This window comes from Cryptomeria japonica, chromosome 9 (assembly GCF_030272615.1).
Source record: "Cryptomeria japonica chromosome 9, Sugi_1.0, whole genome shotgun sequence".
NCBI classification, from domain to species: domain Eukaryota; kingdom Viridiplantae; phylum Streptophyta; class Pinopsida; order Cupressales; family Cupressaceae; genus Cryptomeria; species Cryptomeria japonica.
This window is the reverse complement of record NC_081413.1, coordinates 419,789,277-419,806,735: the sequence shown is the minus strand read 5'-3', so window position 1 is coordinate 419,806,735 and position 17,459 is coordinate 419,789,277. Positions and strand designations below refer to the sequence as shown.

Sequence of the window (17,459 nt, the reverse complement as noted above, 5' to 3'; positions counted from 1 at the left end):
TTGATCATTTCAAGTCTCCATTCAAGGCTAAGTGTTGCATTCAAGACAAGGATTCAACCATTGAAGAGGAGATCACATACTACATGCTACATACAACATACAAACATACAACAACATACAACATCTATACCTTCGCACATAAGGATACAAACATCCTTAGAATAAGGTATTAGTACTTGTTTTACAGTCATTTACGTTTACAGCACTTGCTCATTTCTTGGTTAATTCCAAAACCGGGGTTTGACCTAATGGCAAACCCCTAATCCCTAACCCCCCAATCGTCTTCGCTTTGCTGTGTGTAGGTTGCAGGTACGCGGCTGAAATTGAAGATCTAGAATCCTTGTGCAGAGACGAACAGATCCCCCTTCGTTTCGCGGATTTTTCGAAGGACCGTGGCGCCGGGCGCCATCGTCCTGACAACTTTTGCTCAAATTTGCAGGACAGCGCCATATCAACATTTTACTGCTAATTCCAGGTCCGCAACTTCATACTATATCCCTATCTCAGTTTATAAGCGAATCTTTGTCACTTTCTATGCATTCCTAGCTTAATCTTCCTATCAACATTCTTTACAAAAGAGGGTAGCCTTGCTGTCTTAACCCTTGAAACTCATTTAGCATCCAATCTTGCATTGCGTGGGATTGGATCTTGTGGGTTTCAACCCCTCTTTTGAATGTAAAGTCTCTCCCCTAAGTGAAAACCATCAACCCTAGTGAATCTCCCTTCTCTCTCCTTGGAGTTGGAAGAGGGGAGAGCAACTAGGGTTCGATCACGATTTTCCGCTTTACACCCTACTATACCCATTTTGTCCCTTGGTGTTGGTCCACCAACTAGCTGCCTCCCCTATGAGTTGATAGGAACCCAATAAGGCCTTGGTTGTCTTGCTAAAATCTCTTAGTTCAAAATACTTTTCCATTTCATTTAACCAATTCTCAGCTCCTTCACCGATTTCCCTCCCATCGAACTTAGGAGGGGTGATTTTCTTTAAGTCCTTAGAGAGTTCCAATATGTTATTTTCCTTTCTATTATCCACCATATTTCCTTGATTGCTACCAGGGTTTCCATTTTTGGTACCACTTTGATTTTCAATGTCATTCTGCCTTGCCCTAAGGTCCTGCATTGACTGCTCCAACAAATTCATTTTATCCCTTTGCTCAATTAGCGGATTGATTATAGCCTCGACCCCATCCTCGTTATTCCCTGGGTTATGTTGATTTCCATCATGGTCTTCCTCATGGTTTTCTTCATGGTTTTCTTCATGATTTTTCTCATGGTTAGCTTCCCTTTGTCTCCTAGTGGTAGTACGTCTTCCATTACCCCTTCCTCTTCCTCTTCCTCTTCCTCTTCCTCTTCCTCTTCCTCTGGCCATTCTAGGGTTTTACCTGAAAGTTAAATTATGTAGTTATTTCTTGATTTAAGATTTTAAAATTTAATTTCTATCATTGCAAAACATTCCCTTAGTTGTGTAAATTGAAGTGAGCACAAGGCCTAGAGTTGAACCTTTTCTCTGATACCACTTGTAATAACCCACCATGTTTAACCCAACAAATTTGACCATTCTTTTTTTTTGTTTAATTTAATCATTTGTGTTTGATTCAATCGCATACTCTGGGCATCCATCCATTTGGATTAGGCATTCATCCATCTGGGATGAGCATCTAACCATACGGGTTAGGCATTTGTCGATACGAGACATAAGATTTCATCTATCCAATACGGGATAGGCATCTACCCATACGGGGTAGGCATCTATCCAATCAGGATAGGAGGTGCTCTGGCCAGAGACTTAGACTCATCGGGACCATTCGGGTCCTGAGCCACTCACTAAGTACTACACTCTTCTAACAGAAGTGCACCGAGGTTGCCGTCCTTAGGATTAATTAAATAACATAATACAAACTTGAATTCCGCGTTGGAATTTGGCTTAAAGCCTCAGGAAGTCAAGCGAATCCATACGGGATTCCTTCCGAGTATGCATTGAATTACTTTTTCCATTTTAATTATCTTTCAAATTAGGGATCTACTCAATCCTTTCTTACCAAGCCTAGACACCACCCACAAACGCCTGAGTACGAGGGACAACTTCATCCCAAGACTACCTACATACCCGCTTCAGCATGGGATCAAGGCGTAAAGTATGTAGTTCTATTTTCTACTCTATGGTTTCATGTAAACTGATTAGTGGGTACGCAACCCTTTCTAGGGTCAATGTCCCAGACAATTTCTCTGTGGTTGCTACCCACGCTGGTAGCACTTAAACAAAGGCTCAAGATGGCCTCTTGTTTGTGGCCTAAAACAACTGCATCCTAACACCTATCATAAGCGTCACCCTTCACCAAATTGTCAATCACCAGTATCTCTTCAAGATTAAATCAATTTCGTAAAAGCATTTTACTTAACCACCCTAAAGGGGGTTTACTATGGTTTAACTCAACGGATGTAAAATCATTAAAAGATTATCTTATTAGATTATCGATCCAAGGGGGATTACCTGCCCCTTGGATTTTAACTTCCAAGTGTCTCTTATTACTCCCCGACGATTTATAGAGATGATGCCACAGACGTTGTTGATGTAGCTTTATTAGGCTTTAAGTGTAGTAGTTCAACACGATGGTATTACCTGTAAGCGTGACCCAGAGGCACTGTATATACCGAATGCTACTAGGTTTTGGTTTCCATCTTCCTTTATTTAGTTTTCTAACTAAGAGCTATGAAAACATCATACTTGAAAACAATTACTAATTGAACGTGTATAATTTAATAAATTGAATAACTACTTGATGAATCGCGTAGAATAAAAACCATAACTAAATTATTTATTATTCAAAACTTGAAATATAACTTGCATAACAATGACCATTATGAAACTTGCATATTAATAATTGCATGTGTAACTTGCATGGAGATGAAAATGTCAATAAATGTAATTAATGTATAAGAAATTTGCATGATATAAGAATAGTGTAACTTGCATGCATGATTAAGCAATGCATGATTCTTATGGTCATAGGTTCCAAAAATAGCGATTAATTTTGACATTTGATTCAAATCATATTAATGTGCAATAATTGCTTTTAATGAGTCCAAAATACCAACTAAGTGACCCAACGAAATTTAAATAGTTTTTTTTTATAAAATTCCAATTATAAGATTTAACACAATTTAACCTATAACTAGAAAATAGCTTAAAGGAAATTAATAAACTTTACTAAGGACAATTATAAAATTTAATTTAATTTACAATTTAGAAATTTGCTAAAAATAAATACATTTCGAAATTACCTAAGTTAGTTTTTATTAAACTAAAATTTTGATTAAGAAAAATTTAAACAAAACTATATTGCCACGCATTAAATTTTATAGTGGCATGTTTCTTTTTTTTAAAAGGAAAAAAAAGGGGCAAGTGGGAGTGGGGCCCACGGGTCCCATCACCACTACAGGTCTGCGGAAGCAGGCCCGCAGTGATGAGGGGACCTCATGGTCCCCTCCACTACCCTGTGGCCACTGCCGTGACAATGACCACAAGGGAAGTGGAGGGTACCACTTCCCCGACGGTTAATAACCGCCTCCTTGCACGTCGTTCGAAAACTCACTCGAAATAAACTCTGAGACCATGCTATGTTAAAAGACACTTGTAATATTTAATATATTCTTTTCATATGAAATAAGTTTTATATATATATATTATGTGAAAAAAAAAGAGTATTTATAAAAATAAGAACATGAATAAAATAGATAATCAATTATCGCAGAGGTAGGTAATGGTTTTAGATTGATTTTACAGTAAACAAGAGATTAATATTTACACACACACACACACACACAGACTTTATTCCAGCATTCAAAGGGATGAATAACACAAAGGGTTATTCACAGGGAAATATATTCCTCATTTTCAACTAATATTCACAAAAAAAAACATAATTATGTAATCAGCTGAGAATAAAGATTCATTTATAGGGATGGATAAAATAGAGGATTGTTCACAGGGAAATATATTCCTCAATTTCAACTAATATTCATAGAAAGATTTCTATTCGAAGAGCCATAGAAATGTATAGGAAGGAAATAAAGATTAAGATTCGAATCACACAAGGAAGAGTTTTTAATCTCACAAAAAAAAAGAACTTTTAAATAAGGGAAACATGATTTTTGGGTAGATCTAAAATCTTTGGAAATGCAAAAAGCAAGATCATGTGCATATTTCTTAAGGAAACTAGAATAAATAATAAAACTATCCTTTACATGCATTATGTGAAAGTAATTTATCAATATTTATTCTTAAATAAGAAGAAAAGATTTACAATAAGGGAAGATCTAGAAACTATATTTTGGATAATACCATTTCTCATATGTGAATGTGAAATAACAAGAAGGGAACCTGGCTTATCGAAGCTTGATGTTGAATCTTCTAGCTATCCTTTTGATCCTTCCTCGCAATTTGAGAGAAATCCTTCAAAAAACAACTTAAAAATCCTGCAATGAAAATGAGACTACCAAAGAAGATCCTACTACTAAAACTTGGGAAATTTTCTTCAAAACATAATCAACTCCCTTCTTTGAAACTTGCATACAATTTTATAAGAAAAATCCCTCTATTCCACTATCTAGAGAATTTAATTAAAAGAGAGATTCTTTTCCAATATTGTACTCATGCAAATTGATTAAGAACTTAGTGGGGGAGTTACATTCAAGGTGGTGGAGATTCCTCTAGAAGCTTCTAATTCCTCCTACAACATGTGCCATAATTGGGAGTAAAAATATAAATAAATAAACTTTTTTGAATTATATTCTCCAAGTGTGTGTCTGTGTGTGTGTGCTTATTATTATTCTTTTATATTATTTATTCAATCATTTCCAATATCTCAACCAAAAATTATATAGTAGAATTGTATCAAATCAAAAGTGATAGAGGAGGGTTGTGACATTTTCTTCAAAGAAGAAGAAAGACTGTTGTCCCACCCATATTAGATTAGTTTAGTTTGTAAATAGGAGGAGCCTTCCCTAAATTAGGTGGGTATCATACTCACACAATATGGCTGAATCCACAATTTTGCACATCCCCCAGGTGTACGAAATTTCCAACCAACAGTATTCAATCATCTAATGATGGATGTAAATATAAATTTTAAATACTATCTAGAGCATCATAGGACTCTCTTGAAATAATTATATTAATTTTAAAAAATTTCTTATTCTACAACATCGAGTCGCGACTTTGAGGTAGAAGCACTTTCATAAACTCGTGATATGAAATCATTGCACAGTGCAATAGAATGATAATGCTTGCCTCAATTCCTTTTACAGAGATTTATTTTGTTAGAGATTAGACCTGGAATTCAACCTACATCATTAATATTCGATTATTTGATAGTGGATGTAAATACAAATTGTAAATATTATCTATTTTGTATTGTGATTCACAAATAGCATTAAAGCATTCATTAATAATTCACAAATTACAATAAAAAGGATACGTAGGCACATAATAGTCTCAAGTTTTTGTTACTAGTACTTTGAGTTGGTACCACATCCATAATGCAATATGAAATCCATGTGTGATGCAATAGAAACATGACACTTGTCACAATTAATTAATTTACATGACAATTGGTCGGGCTAATCTAATATCATTTATGACAACTTGTGTGAATTACAAGCCCTTATCGCTCACTTACTATGACTTAATCAATCTTAAAGCCTTAAGTACTTCAAATTCAATACACTTCTATGAGATTTTGCACAGCCAATTTATGAAATCAAAGCAACTGAATTAATGCAAAAGAATATTTTCTTGTAGATTACACTTGTGTGTGCTTAATGCATTTTGACTTTAGGTTCTATGAATTTGCTTTGCCAATTCATGTAAAACCAGCCAAGTTTCATGCCTACATTTGCAAAAGACTTTAGTCACGGAAACGTAGATTAGGTTGACAACAAATTTCAAGCAAATGGCCTTCTTAGGAATAATTTCAGACATGCATCTAAAACATAATTTTAAAATTGATATAGACTTGGTGGTACAAGCAGTAAAATGAATCTTGGGAGATGAGTTTTTGGCATCAGAAACTAGATATAGAGTTAACACAAACATCTCCTCCCGCTTTGTAGCATCTCTCCTCAACTTAATAGAGCATAAGGATACTCTTTTACAATTGAGCAAGGAAATGATCAAAGTGGACTTTTTAGGTGGTTTGGATGACATAGTGAAGTCAGCCTAGCTTGGATTTGGGGCGTCTTTACCTCAAGATATTGAAATCTATCTTGAGACTAGGGCTCTCGTTCACTAGTACTAGTTCTTAGGGGGATTTCAGCAAACTACCCTGGTTATGCATTGCAAAAAAGCACCAAAAAGAATACTTGTCATTGAACTCGTCAACAACATGATGTGGATTGACAAATTCATAGTTGAAGTTATTGCAAAAGGACATCTATGAGATGTCTTAATTCCCTTTGAATGTGCTTTCCTTACTAGCTTTTGGTCACTCTCTAAGTTTGCTACTGCTAAGTGGGATTTAGTCTATTTTTGTTATTTTGAAATATTAAAACTTTTGAATCTATTCGATTTGGGTAAAATTAGTTAGTATTTCGTAAATGCTGATCAAATATAATTAAATACTACTTGTTTTTCGTTTCAATTATCAATTTCACAATACAATATTTGTTGTCTTTATGTCACATGAATTACCTCATTTTTTAAGCCTTCAAATATAAAAAATTGAAATAATCAGTTTAGTGTTTGAAACTCTCAAAACTACCTTAATCTAATTTTCCAAATGCGAGAACTTGAATAAAAGATTGTTCTGCTTCATTTCTAAATCTTTAAAACACATAATTTTAATAAAGCCTACTCTCGCTTATTTTTTGAGTGTTTAAACACATGTTGAACTAAAAATATGGACAAAAATTTGTAATGAATGCGGTGATTTTATATCAAAGCATAATTTGTCAAATAAAACTTTATAGTTTTGTATATTTTTATAATTCACCAGTAAAATTGTTTTATTTGTTTTATATCAAAGCATAATTTGCCAAGTTAAACTTCATAATTTTCTATATTTGAATAATTCGCCGAAAGAATTATTTTATATGGCTTATATCAATGCTTGATTTTCCAAAAAAAATATTTTACATTTTTAAAGAAAGTTAGTCAACATTTCGTATTGATTTTTGCCAATTTCAAAAAATTCGCCAAGTTTTACATTACATTTTTACAAAAAATGAAAAAATATTTGTCAATAAAATTAAATGTTGTTTCTATGAGCAACAAAATATTCGCCAACATTTTATACCTTTTTCGAGGGGGGGCTTCTTAAATTTTTCACTGATATGGTCCTCAAGGTGACTCAAAGAAAACATCTAACAACTTTAACTTTTTGTCAATACATAATATCAAACTAACCTAGTTAAAAAATGACCCAAATAGAGAAGTGGGGAGCTTCTATAAGGCCACAAACATTCCACTAGATAACATTCATATGGAGGGGTCCTTCATAAAGAGCTATATTAGTCATCATTGTAAACTATTGTAACAAATTACTTACCTAGAAAAGGACACTCACTTTCAAAAATACAATTTTCAAGTGAAATACATTAGCACTCGCCACTAAATTATCACCTCAACTAGTCCTAATGATTAGATGGTTCATAAAGCACCTAGAGGAGTGAGTGTTGATAATAGATGTTTGAATGACGACATGTCAACCTAGAACAACAATTGATTGTGATAATGGTCTAACAGTTAGATTCCTGGACATGATGAAAATTTTAATTTAATTGTCATCAATGTCACCACTACAAAGCGCTTTTGGTAAGGGTTCATTGGATTTGACTTATTTACTAGTGACATGTTTTTACCACCAATAGTCAAGCACCCATCCTCTTAAACAAAAGGACCTACAAAATTGTCCACTAGTTTGGAAGTCAGCTTGGTTGTAAAGAAACAATTCCAACTGTAGCTAGGAAATGTGGAAATCATCAAAGCAAGTAGAAACATTAGCCTAGTTCAATCACGAAAACTAAATTGTAGTGACAATCCTAAAAACATGAAAACAAGACATTCAAAATGAAATCTAAGCAAACCAAATACAAATGTCTCCTTCATGTGGCTCCATTGTCCTTCTTTCTCCTTCAAATTGCTTTGTTTTGTGGATCTCACCTACAAGTGCATAAGCATAATATGAAAGCAAGATTGACAAGACAAGATGACAACGTAAGGGTACTAGAAGCGTGATTGATTCGACCAGGGATCAGGGACCTTGATTGAAGAAATTCATCCAATTTATAGACAAATGGAAATTGCAAATCAAGAATGACAAATATGACAAATTATGACAAATTTGCACTTTCTATGCAAGATTGATTGACTGATAATTATGACAAATTTCTATGTCAAAATTGATTGATTGTCAATTATGACAAATTATGACAAATTGAAATGTCATTCCCATGAAATTAGGAGAAAAATAGGAGAGAATTGAAAATTAGATGAAATAGAAATTAAGAAATTATGAATTACAAATTAGGAATTAGGAATTACGAGAAATTAGGTAAATTAATTAATAATTTGTCATTTATTAATTAATTCACAAAAAGAGGAATAATTAATTAGCCAATTAAATAAACATTTAATTGTGACACAAAGACTTAGGATAAATAAATAATTTATTAATCCTAGAGGGAGAAATAACAAACAGGGTTAAATGAATAAAATCATGAAACCCTAGAAGATGAATTAGCAATGCAAGGATGACAATTAGGTCGTGATTGAAGGATCAATTTGATCATGATTCTGACTTGATAAAAGACCAATGCTGACAAACGATTGAGATTGGTTGACAAACTGACCAAGATTGATAAAGAGACCAAATTGATAGGCGCCAATTGACGAGGAACAATGACTAATTGATTCAAATTGACATGATCGAGAAAGACGACGATCGATGACAAATCGATCGCAAAATGACAAAATTGACAAGAGGACAAGGATCAATGACAAAATAGATTGCAAAACGACAAGATTAAAAATGACCACGATCGATGACAAATCGATCGCAAGTCGACAAGATTGAAAATGACAACGATCGATGACAAATCGATCACATGATGATAAGATTGAAAACGAAAATGATCGATGACAAATCGATCGCATGATGATAAGATTGATAAGAGGACAAAAGCCTAATTAGGATTGACGATGTCCAAAATGATGACAAATGAACACGCACATTGATGTGACAGGATAAGATCGATCAAAATCATGAATGGAGATTGTTGTCGACAAGACCAAATTCAAAAGCGAGACAACTGAAGAATGCAGAAGAATGACTCGATGCTCGCAAATGATAAAGACCAAGTGCGAATCATAGAAGAAATGTTAATGCAACGCAAAAACCCTAAAATAAGGCAATGCGTCCATGTTAAAGTATGACTCCACAAGCATTGACCAATTTTGGACGTCTACACCAACATTGCATTTGTATACTTGACATCTAAAAGAAGTATAAATAAGGTTGATATAGCTCACTTTATATGTACAATATAAACCACCCACTTGAACCTCTATGTCTATTCCTTTAGGTAAGAGGTGAGATCTACCTCCACCCAAAAACACATGTTTGTGCGATCAATATGTACAAAAATTTAGGCTTATGGCATATAAAACAAAGAAGATACTAAAATAATTCGTTGCTAGAAAAAATACATACGAACAAAGAGTCGTAATAATTGAACCCAGACCATGATTTTTAAGCAATTCTTACTTCAAGAGCTCAAAATCTTAGATCCAAAAACAAAGGACTTACATAGCATTCCTCATAAACAAAAAGTTGGTGTGGTTGAGAAATATATTAATATGTTGGAGGTCATGGAAGGTCATCAAGAAAAACCCCTTTGTGAGGTTCATAACCCTAGAGAGTCTAATTTCATGAGGCTCCCAAGAGTTATTAACTAAAGAAAAATGTTTCTTAGAGGGGATAAGACTTGCATGTCCCATTCCCAAAAATAGTACTTACTATTTATGATAAGTTTAATTGTCCAAATATAGTAAATCAAGACTTATGGATAGACTAGAAAACAATATCTTTTTTGATGATTTTATAAAATCAATATAATATGCAATCATCAAATTGTTATCTTAAATTTAATATTCAACTTTTGGTATGGGATTTTGGAGGAAATATAATTGCATTTTGACAATTCTTGCCAAAATGGCAAAGACAATTTTGTATCTTGTCTTACAAGATTATTCCCTATTTAGCATGTGTTTTGGGCACCCAAATTTCTTTTTGAAATTATTCCAAGGTTTAAGTATTCTTTTGGCTCCACTTTCATTCATTCACTCATGTTATTCTAAAAAGTTAATGCTTTCTCTTCAGAGATTGGTAAACCTATGAAGACCAATCTTCAGAGATGACAAACCATGGATATTTGAGCTTCCAATGATCTTCAAACCTAGAGGTTACCATTATGCTAAAGTATTTCCATTTGCAATGTTTTCCCTAACAATTTACAAGTGTTTTGTATGAGTTTGGACTGCATGGTTTAGAATTTGTTTCTAGATTATGTTTGCTGGTAATAATAGCATTATTTACTATTCATTTGTTGTTATTTAACATATCAAACCTCGAGGAAACATTTTTTTCCTAACATGTAGGTTTAGCATATCTATCGTTTCCATAGCTAATTTATCCCAAGGAATCATTTCACTAGGTTATTTGTGTATACATTTTCTTCATAAGCTTTTCCTCCATAATTAGATCTATTAACCTATTCCTTTTGTACCTCTTGTCCATTAATTGTAGTTTTACCTCTTTTTTTATCAATTCCCTTTGTTTCTTTAATAATTCGACTACTCTTGCCCATGACTTAGCCTCACTTAAATTGGATATGTCATTCTCATTCACTTTGATGTGTACAACATTCTCGTTCACTTTTGATGTGTATGACATTCTCATTTTAATTATATGTTTGATCTCACCATTTGCCCCTCTTTCATTTTTGTTGTGTTTATTTCTTGTGTGGCCTCTATTCTCTTCTTTTCAAACATCAATTAGCCATGATTCTTTCTTCTAGTCTCTTCATTAGGTTCTATTTTAGATTCCAAAATAGAATCCATCCTTATGATTTATATACTTACAATCTAAATGTCATTGTATGATGGCCATTGTATAACGAAGTGATGCTCTCCTTCACAATAGATATAATTGTAATTTATCTTACCCTTTTTAAGATTCAAGCTTAGTTTCTTAATAGTGGATCCATTTTATTCCACACATTCTTTAGAATAAGTAAATAGCATTGATGTTAAATGAAATATTTTTTCCCAATGGATTGACGAAACATTGCATATAGAGCCTGAATCCATCTATTGTAATAATATAAAACAAATACAAACTAGAGGAAGAAACCTATGAAAAATGCTGCCCTGTAACTAACTCATGTAAGATCTACCGTAAGCATTCAATGGTTGGTCTTCTTAAAGGAAAATATTCATATTGTATCCCGTCATTCCATATTTGTATAGATTTTAACTTCAATGTTTTATTAGAACAGCTAGTATGATGCTGTTACCAAATAATGATGCCCAATTTAAACAAATATGGCAGTTTCACCATCTTCTCCTCCTGAAAATAAAAAGGCATCTTCAAAATTGAATTTCTATTCATTAAGCAAACGAGTGATTACTTCTATAGCTTTTTCCAATGAGGTTTTTCCCGTGACAATCAATTAACGTAACGGTATTGCTCCATGTAGACTTTTCTGTATGTAACGGGCATCACACAGCTCTATTTACTCATGAAAGAAATGAAATTAAATGATTTCAATTACATCCATGAGACCAAATGGTCAATGGAGCCACTGATGGCACTGGTTGCTTCAACCGCTCGAGTCCTTTAGAAGCCTGCTCCTTCTCTTGCTGCTTTGAGTTGAAGATAATTCTACTCAGATAGTTGGAACAGTTAAAGCTATGATTATGTCAGCAGCACTCAAAGAAAAATATTTAAAATCACTGGACCTCAAAAGCATAACATATGCAAAATTGTCACATCCAATTTTTATTTTTATCTGCTTCCTGCTAACAATCTAGCAAGTGACATCCTCCCTCGAGTTGCAACTACTATTTTTGTGCTCGAACTTTTCTGGCATGACTTCTCAAAAACCTGAATACAGAAAAGCAAAAAGCTATTAAAAAATGAGATGTCATTTGAAAGGAACACTTTTCAATCTTTATCTTCAAAGTCAAAATCGTGTACATTCATATGCAACCAATAGATGCAGCAGATATTTCAACCTAAGCAGATTAAAGGAATTTCATGATTAATACCATTGGAAGCTCATCCTCAACAGTTCTATCATCAATTCCTTTTACAAGCATTGATGGGGCTGGAAGCAGTTTCCTGTTTAAAAATAAGGTGCTCAATGCAATCTTAAAGTCGAGAATGACTGAACCAAAACTATTACCACATACAAATAGGATGCTATCAAAAAACAAATAAAAATCAAATGTCTACCTTCGAGGTGATTTACTTGATAAGCAAATATTTTCTCTTTTACACTCTAAAGAATCTACACAGTCAGGATTCAGTAACAAAGCCTTTGGAGGAAAATTAGCATGATATGGACTTCCACAATCAATTTGTGCGTCTTGAACCTCCACCAATCCACCTGAACTAGGGAAGCAACTATTTGTATTTTTTAATATGTTTTCCTGCTGTAAACCCTGTCGAGCATGGGAAGCTGCTTTTCCAACCGTTTGGGCCTTCACTATTGCCCGGAAAAATTCCTGCCTTGACTTTGGATGGACATTTTCAGAGAGAGACACCCACTGGTTATCACAACTCATCTTGTTGCAAATCAATGCAAAGCAATATCTGCATGGCAATCAACAAGCACAATTTCAGAAAAAAGTTATAAGCTGACATTGAAACATACCATCTATACATTCTAATAAAGACATCCAATCACAAATATTAACCACTCATGACCAAAGTTACCCCGAGTTTCCGGGACGGGGACGGCAGGGGACGGCGGGACGCGTTTCCGGGACGGCAAATTTTTTTGCCAAATTTGGGGACGGCGGGGGACGGCAAAGGGGACGGCTACTAAAATATAGGAAATATTTAAAATATATAGGAAAATTTCAAAATTCTAAATGTTCATATGAAAACATGGATAAAGCATGCATACATACATTATATTCATATGAAAACAATAAAACATGGAAATGGCATGTGTATGATACTATGAAAAGTTGAAGACATTTTAGAATGTAAATTCTGAACATACAACATTGTTAATACTCAATAGACAATATGCAATTATGCATTCATAAATCAGAATTTCAATTCATTCACATTGTCAATATGCATATCATAATAGATATTAAAGAAATAACATACAAAATGTCAAAACAAAGAGGTTAAATTTTCCCTACTTCTATCGACGCAGTTTCCCCCCATATTTTTCAACGGGGGTTTGGGGGCAGCGCCCCCAAGGTGGGGTCAAGGGGCATCGCCCCTTGCGGGGTTAAGGGGCAGCGCCCCTTGCACGCTCCCTGTCGCGATACAGGGCGGGGTCGAGGGGCAGCGCCCCGCGAGGCCAAAAAAACTTATTCTTTCATAAAGGTGTTGGGTGTTATTTTTCTATTAACTCGCCGAGTTTGGCAATTTTTGGGCGATTTTCTAATCTCTGTGTCAAAATGCCCAAAGGATACACTGCTGCCATATAGTTTCATTGTCAAAATTATGAATTAAATTAATGTTATCTTTTAATTTTTTTATTTTTACTAACAATTTGAATTAATAAGGGGCCTATATTAGAAAAAATTTGAAAATACAACTTTTTTTAGTTTTTTAATATTTATTAATGGCCTTAGATAAGGGGGACGTCTAGCCATCCCCGGGACGGATTGGGGACGTCCCAGCCGTCCCCAGCCGTCCCCGGGACGTACGGACGTCCCCCAAGGCTAGGGCAGGCGTCCCCCCGTTTCGGGGACGTCCCCTAAAAATATAGGGCAATTTGGGGACGGGGGGAAACGTCCCCTGGCCGTCCCCAAGTCCCCGAAACGTCCCCGAGACGGGGACGGGGGTTTTCAGGTCGGGGACGCGTCCCCGGGTAACTCTGCTCATGACATGAATCGTTTCTACAAACTAACATCCAAGACGCTCCTTGTCAATTATAATTTAAGACAAATACAACACAAATACTATGAACATGATTATCAAGATCAGAGAAAAATTGAAAAGAGGACAACAGAAAAAAACAACCAAAGGAGGGTACCATCTGATGCTTCAAGATGGTAGAAAGGAATATTCTCTTTTCCAAGACTTGCACATTCAAATTTTAACTTTGGAGATAATAGTTTATAGACAAAAATAAAAATATGCATTTCTCATCTTGCATATTAATTGCATATTTCGGTTGTTTTTGTTATTATCATCTTTGGGTTTTAAGAATACCAGTTCTTAAACATGTTTAGTTTCTCTTTGTCTCTTATCAACCTATGTTCTTCATTATCTCGTATCATTCTTTACACTAGACTATCTAATTTATGGTGAGTATATGTGGAAGTATCTGCACGCAAACTTATGAAAGAAATACGTGTACACCAACATTAGGCACCACAAATCATTAGAAAAAGGCCCTAAAAATAACACATTATTCACCAGTATCATTAAACAATGTCATAATCATCATATGAAGTTTGTGCATATCGATCTAATTTATTCATCCTCCATCCATCACATCACTACTGAAGGTTACACTTCAATATACATTGTGGAAGATCACATAAATAATCAAATTTAGGTATTGTCAGGTCTCAAGAAAAATTTGGCCGTAGCAAAAAAATCAAATGAAAAACAGGTTGACCAACATTGTCACAAAAAGAGCTTTAAAGTGGGCGAGCTTATTTTCATATATATTGCAACCATACTAGAAAATGTCCCTAAAACAACAACAGAAAAATAACAGTGTCACACCAAAATATTAGGTCCCGTACCAAATTCTGTAGAAGATTGGCAATGCACCAAACAAGCTTGAGTTACCTCTAACGACAAAGATACATAAAAATTTGTCATGTCTCATATTTAAAGAAACAGATTGGTCAATAGATTCCAGCACAAACAGTGTTACCAAAGCTTAATGATGAGGGAAGAATCATCTTAGACCCAACATTAATTCTCCAAACATGCACAAAAAAGTTGAGGACTAGGATTACCACAAAGTAACTCATTCAGAGGATGAATTTGTCTGTATAAGATACCACATGAGAAGATGAAGATTTTGTTGAAAAGCATCCACAGTTGATCGGTGTCAAGGAATATGTCTAGGTGAACAGGGGCATTCTACACCCTTAATCATGTAGTGTGCTTAGGCCATGAGTAGTCACCTTGTAGTTACAATAAATATCAATTAAGTTATATGATCATTAATATTGTCCTAGATAGGTATTGAAACTGACCTAAGTAGCATCTCAGGCATATGTAGGGTATATATAAGAGCTAACTGACCAAAAGTATGTCAATGGGACTCGAAGAGAACATCAATATACAATAGAGTTAAAAGTCCCTTAATCATGTAGTGTGCATAGGCCATGAGTAGTCATCTTGTAGTTACAATAAATATCAATTAACTTATATGATCATTAATATTGTCCTATATAGGTATCGAAGTTGACCTAGGTAGCACCTCAGGCATATGTAGGGTATATATTGTTGGTCTTTCCCTTGCGATGTTGTCCTTGATGTCAGTCGCTCAGATGAGTTTCACTGGTCTTTTGGCATATGGTTCATTATGATGACAGTCTGGATTGCTGACTCCTTGGTTTATGTGCAAATCCTTCGTTGATGACTCTTTGTTTGACCATAGCGACCTCTTATAACTTGGTCCACTTGTATTATCGGGTTTCTTTGTTAAGTATATTCGGCTATGATTTGATATACTTGGCAATTATGACTTAAGTCATAATGTTGTCAAGCTGTCCCACTTGGCAGTTGGTTTTGCAAAAGGTACTTTAACATATGTCATTGCTCTTGGCACGTGCAGTTTTTATTGTTCGTAGAACAGGTTTTAATCACTGCTTGTTGGCACTTAATATCCTTACGGAATTGAAATATAATGATATTTCCTTTGGGGCTCGCATAAAGGTTATAGGATCTCATTTCAGTTTTACCAAAGGCAACATTGAACCCTAGCCGCCATATATCATTCGCAGCCTCAAGCAGATCGGTTTTAGTTGGAATTTTTGATGCGGTTTGTTATATGTTCGAATACAAAGGATGCACAGGTGAATGGTGGACTTCGAGCTGAAATGGACATGCGTCATACAGGCTTTTCAATGTTTCTATTTGACTTTTGGCCGGCATAATCAGGTATCTTCGTGTTATACGCCAAGACTCAGATTTGGTTCTTTGAAAAGATTTTATAACTAGTTAAGCTTAACTAGTTTCTGTTTTTGAAAATCAGTTTTTAAGTCAAAGAAGTTAAAAAATGAAAAGAGAATCTTCTTCTTATTTAGGAAGAAAAACTCTACCAATTCAGAAAACGGTTCATTCAGTTAAGGATCTGTTTTTATAAAAAAACCATTCCTCGGGGTTTTTTGACATGAACATTAAGTATAAGATTATTCTTCATCATAAAAAGATTGTGTCTGTTTTTTCTTGGGCCGAAGAGAAAAAAATGCAGAAGAGGGTTTTGAACAGAAGTTCGAATAGATCATTTTAATATTCTTTAAAAAAGAGTTTTTTGTGTTGTCTCAAGCTATCATGATATTTATATCTTGAGTTTGAAAGTTTTTGTAATACTGAACAACAGTACGTCTTGTAGTTGGTTTCACTGAAAAAACTCTTGGTTGTTTTCAATCATGATTTTGGGACTGCAGTAACAATGCAGTTGTCAGGTCAGTATTGAGAGCAACTACTCACAGGGTTCTAAAATTTGAGAGGTGTTGAGCAGAGACTCCACCATTGTGATAAGTTGATGCTTTTGAGATGGAATAAAATTGGCAGGTTACAAGTGGTTTTTTATACCCCATGAGGGTTTTTCCACTCATGAAATTCTTGTGTTGTGTTTGTTGTATGTCTCTCTTTGATTATTATTTTGTGTTCATTCAATTTGTCAGGCTTTGATACTCAATATTGTTCATTAATCTGCAAATTATTGTCATTAAAATCTGTTATGTTCATTGCATGTGAAAACTTTATTACAACAGTCAGTTCCAGTAAAAGAGATGTATTATAGTTCCAGTAAATTTAATTGAAGTATCTTACAATGCTTTTGAAAGGAATTAAATGTTTCTACACAAGATTCAGCTACTTTCAATTATTCAAGTTAATTTCAACCTTTTATTGTGTTAGAAAACCTTAAAGTTGAACATTCAAGTTTGTCTTGTTTTTGATGGTGTAGTTTATAGCACTCTAATTCACCCCTCCCCTCTCAGAGTGAATCCACTTCCAGCA

The 17,459-nt window shown here is 34.5% G+C and overlaps 1 protein-coding gene across 2 annotated transcripts in view; it reads right to left on the bottom strand.

Annotated features, from left to right (window-relative positions):
- Nucleotides 1-11,453: 11,453 nt before the first annotated feature.
- The window catches only part of LOC131073405 (kinesin-like protein KIN-6), a 211,335-nt gene continuing 205,329 nt past the window's right edge, over nt 11,454-17,459 (bottom strand). For both annotated transcript variants that reach the window (XM_059211091.1, XM_058009856.2), the window contains 3 exons: nt 12,513-12,872; nt 12,326-12,398; nt 11,454-12,161 (listed from right to left, as the gene is read on the bottom strand). In XM_059211091.1, coding sequence (XP_059067074.1) covers nt 12,063-12,161; nt 12,326-12,398; nt 12,513-12,872 — 532 coding nt within the window. In that variant the 3' untranslated portion in view covers nt 11,454-12,062. The remainder of the gene's footprint in view (nt 12,162-12,325; nt 12,399-12,512; nt 12,873-17,459) is intronic.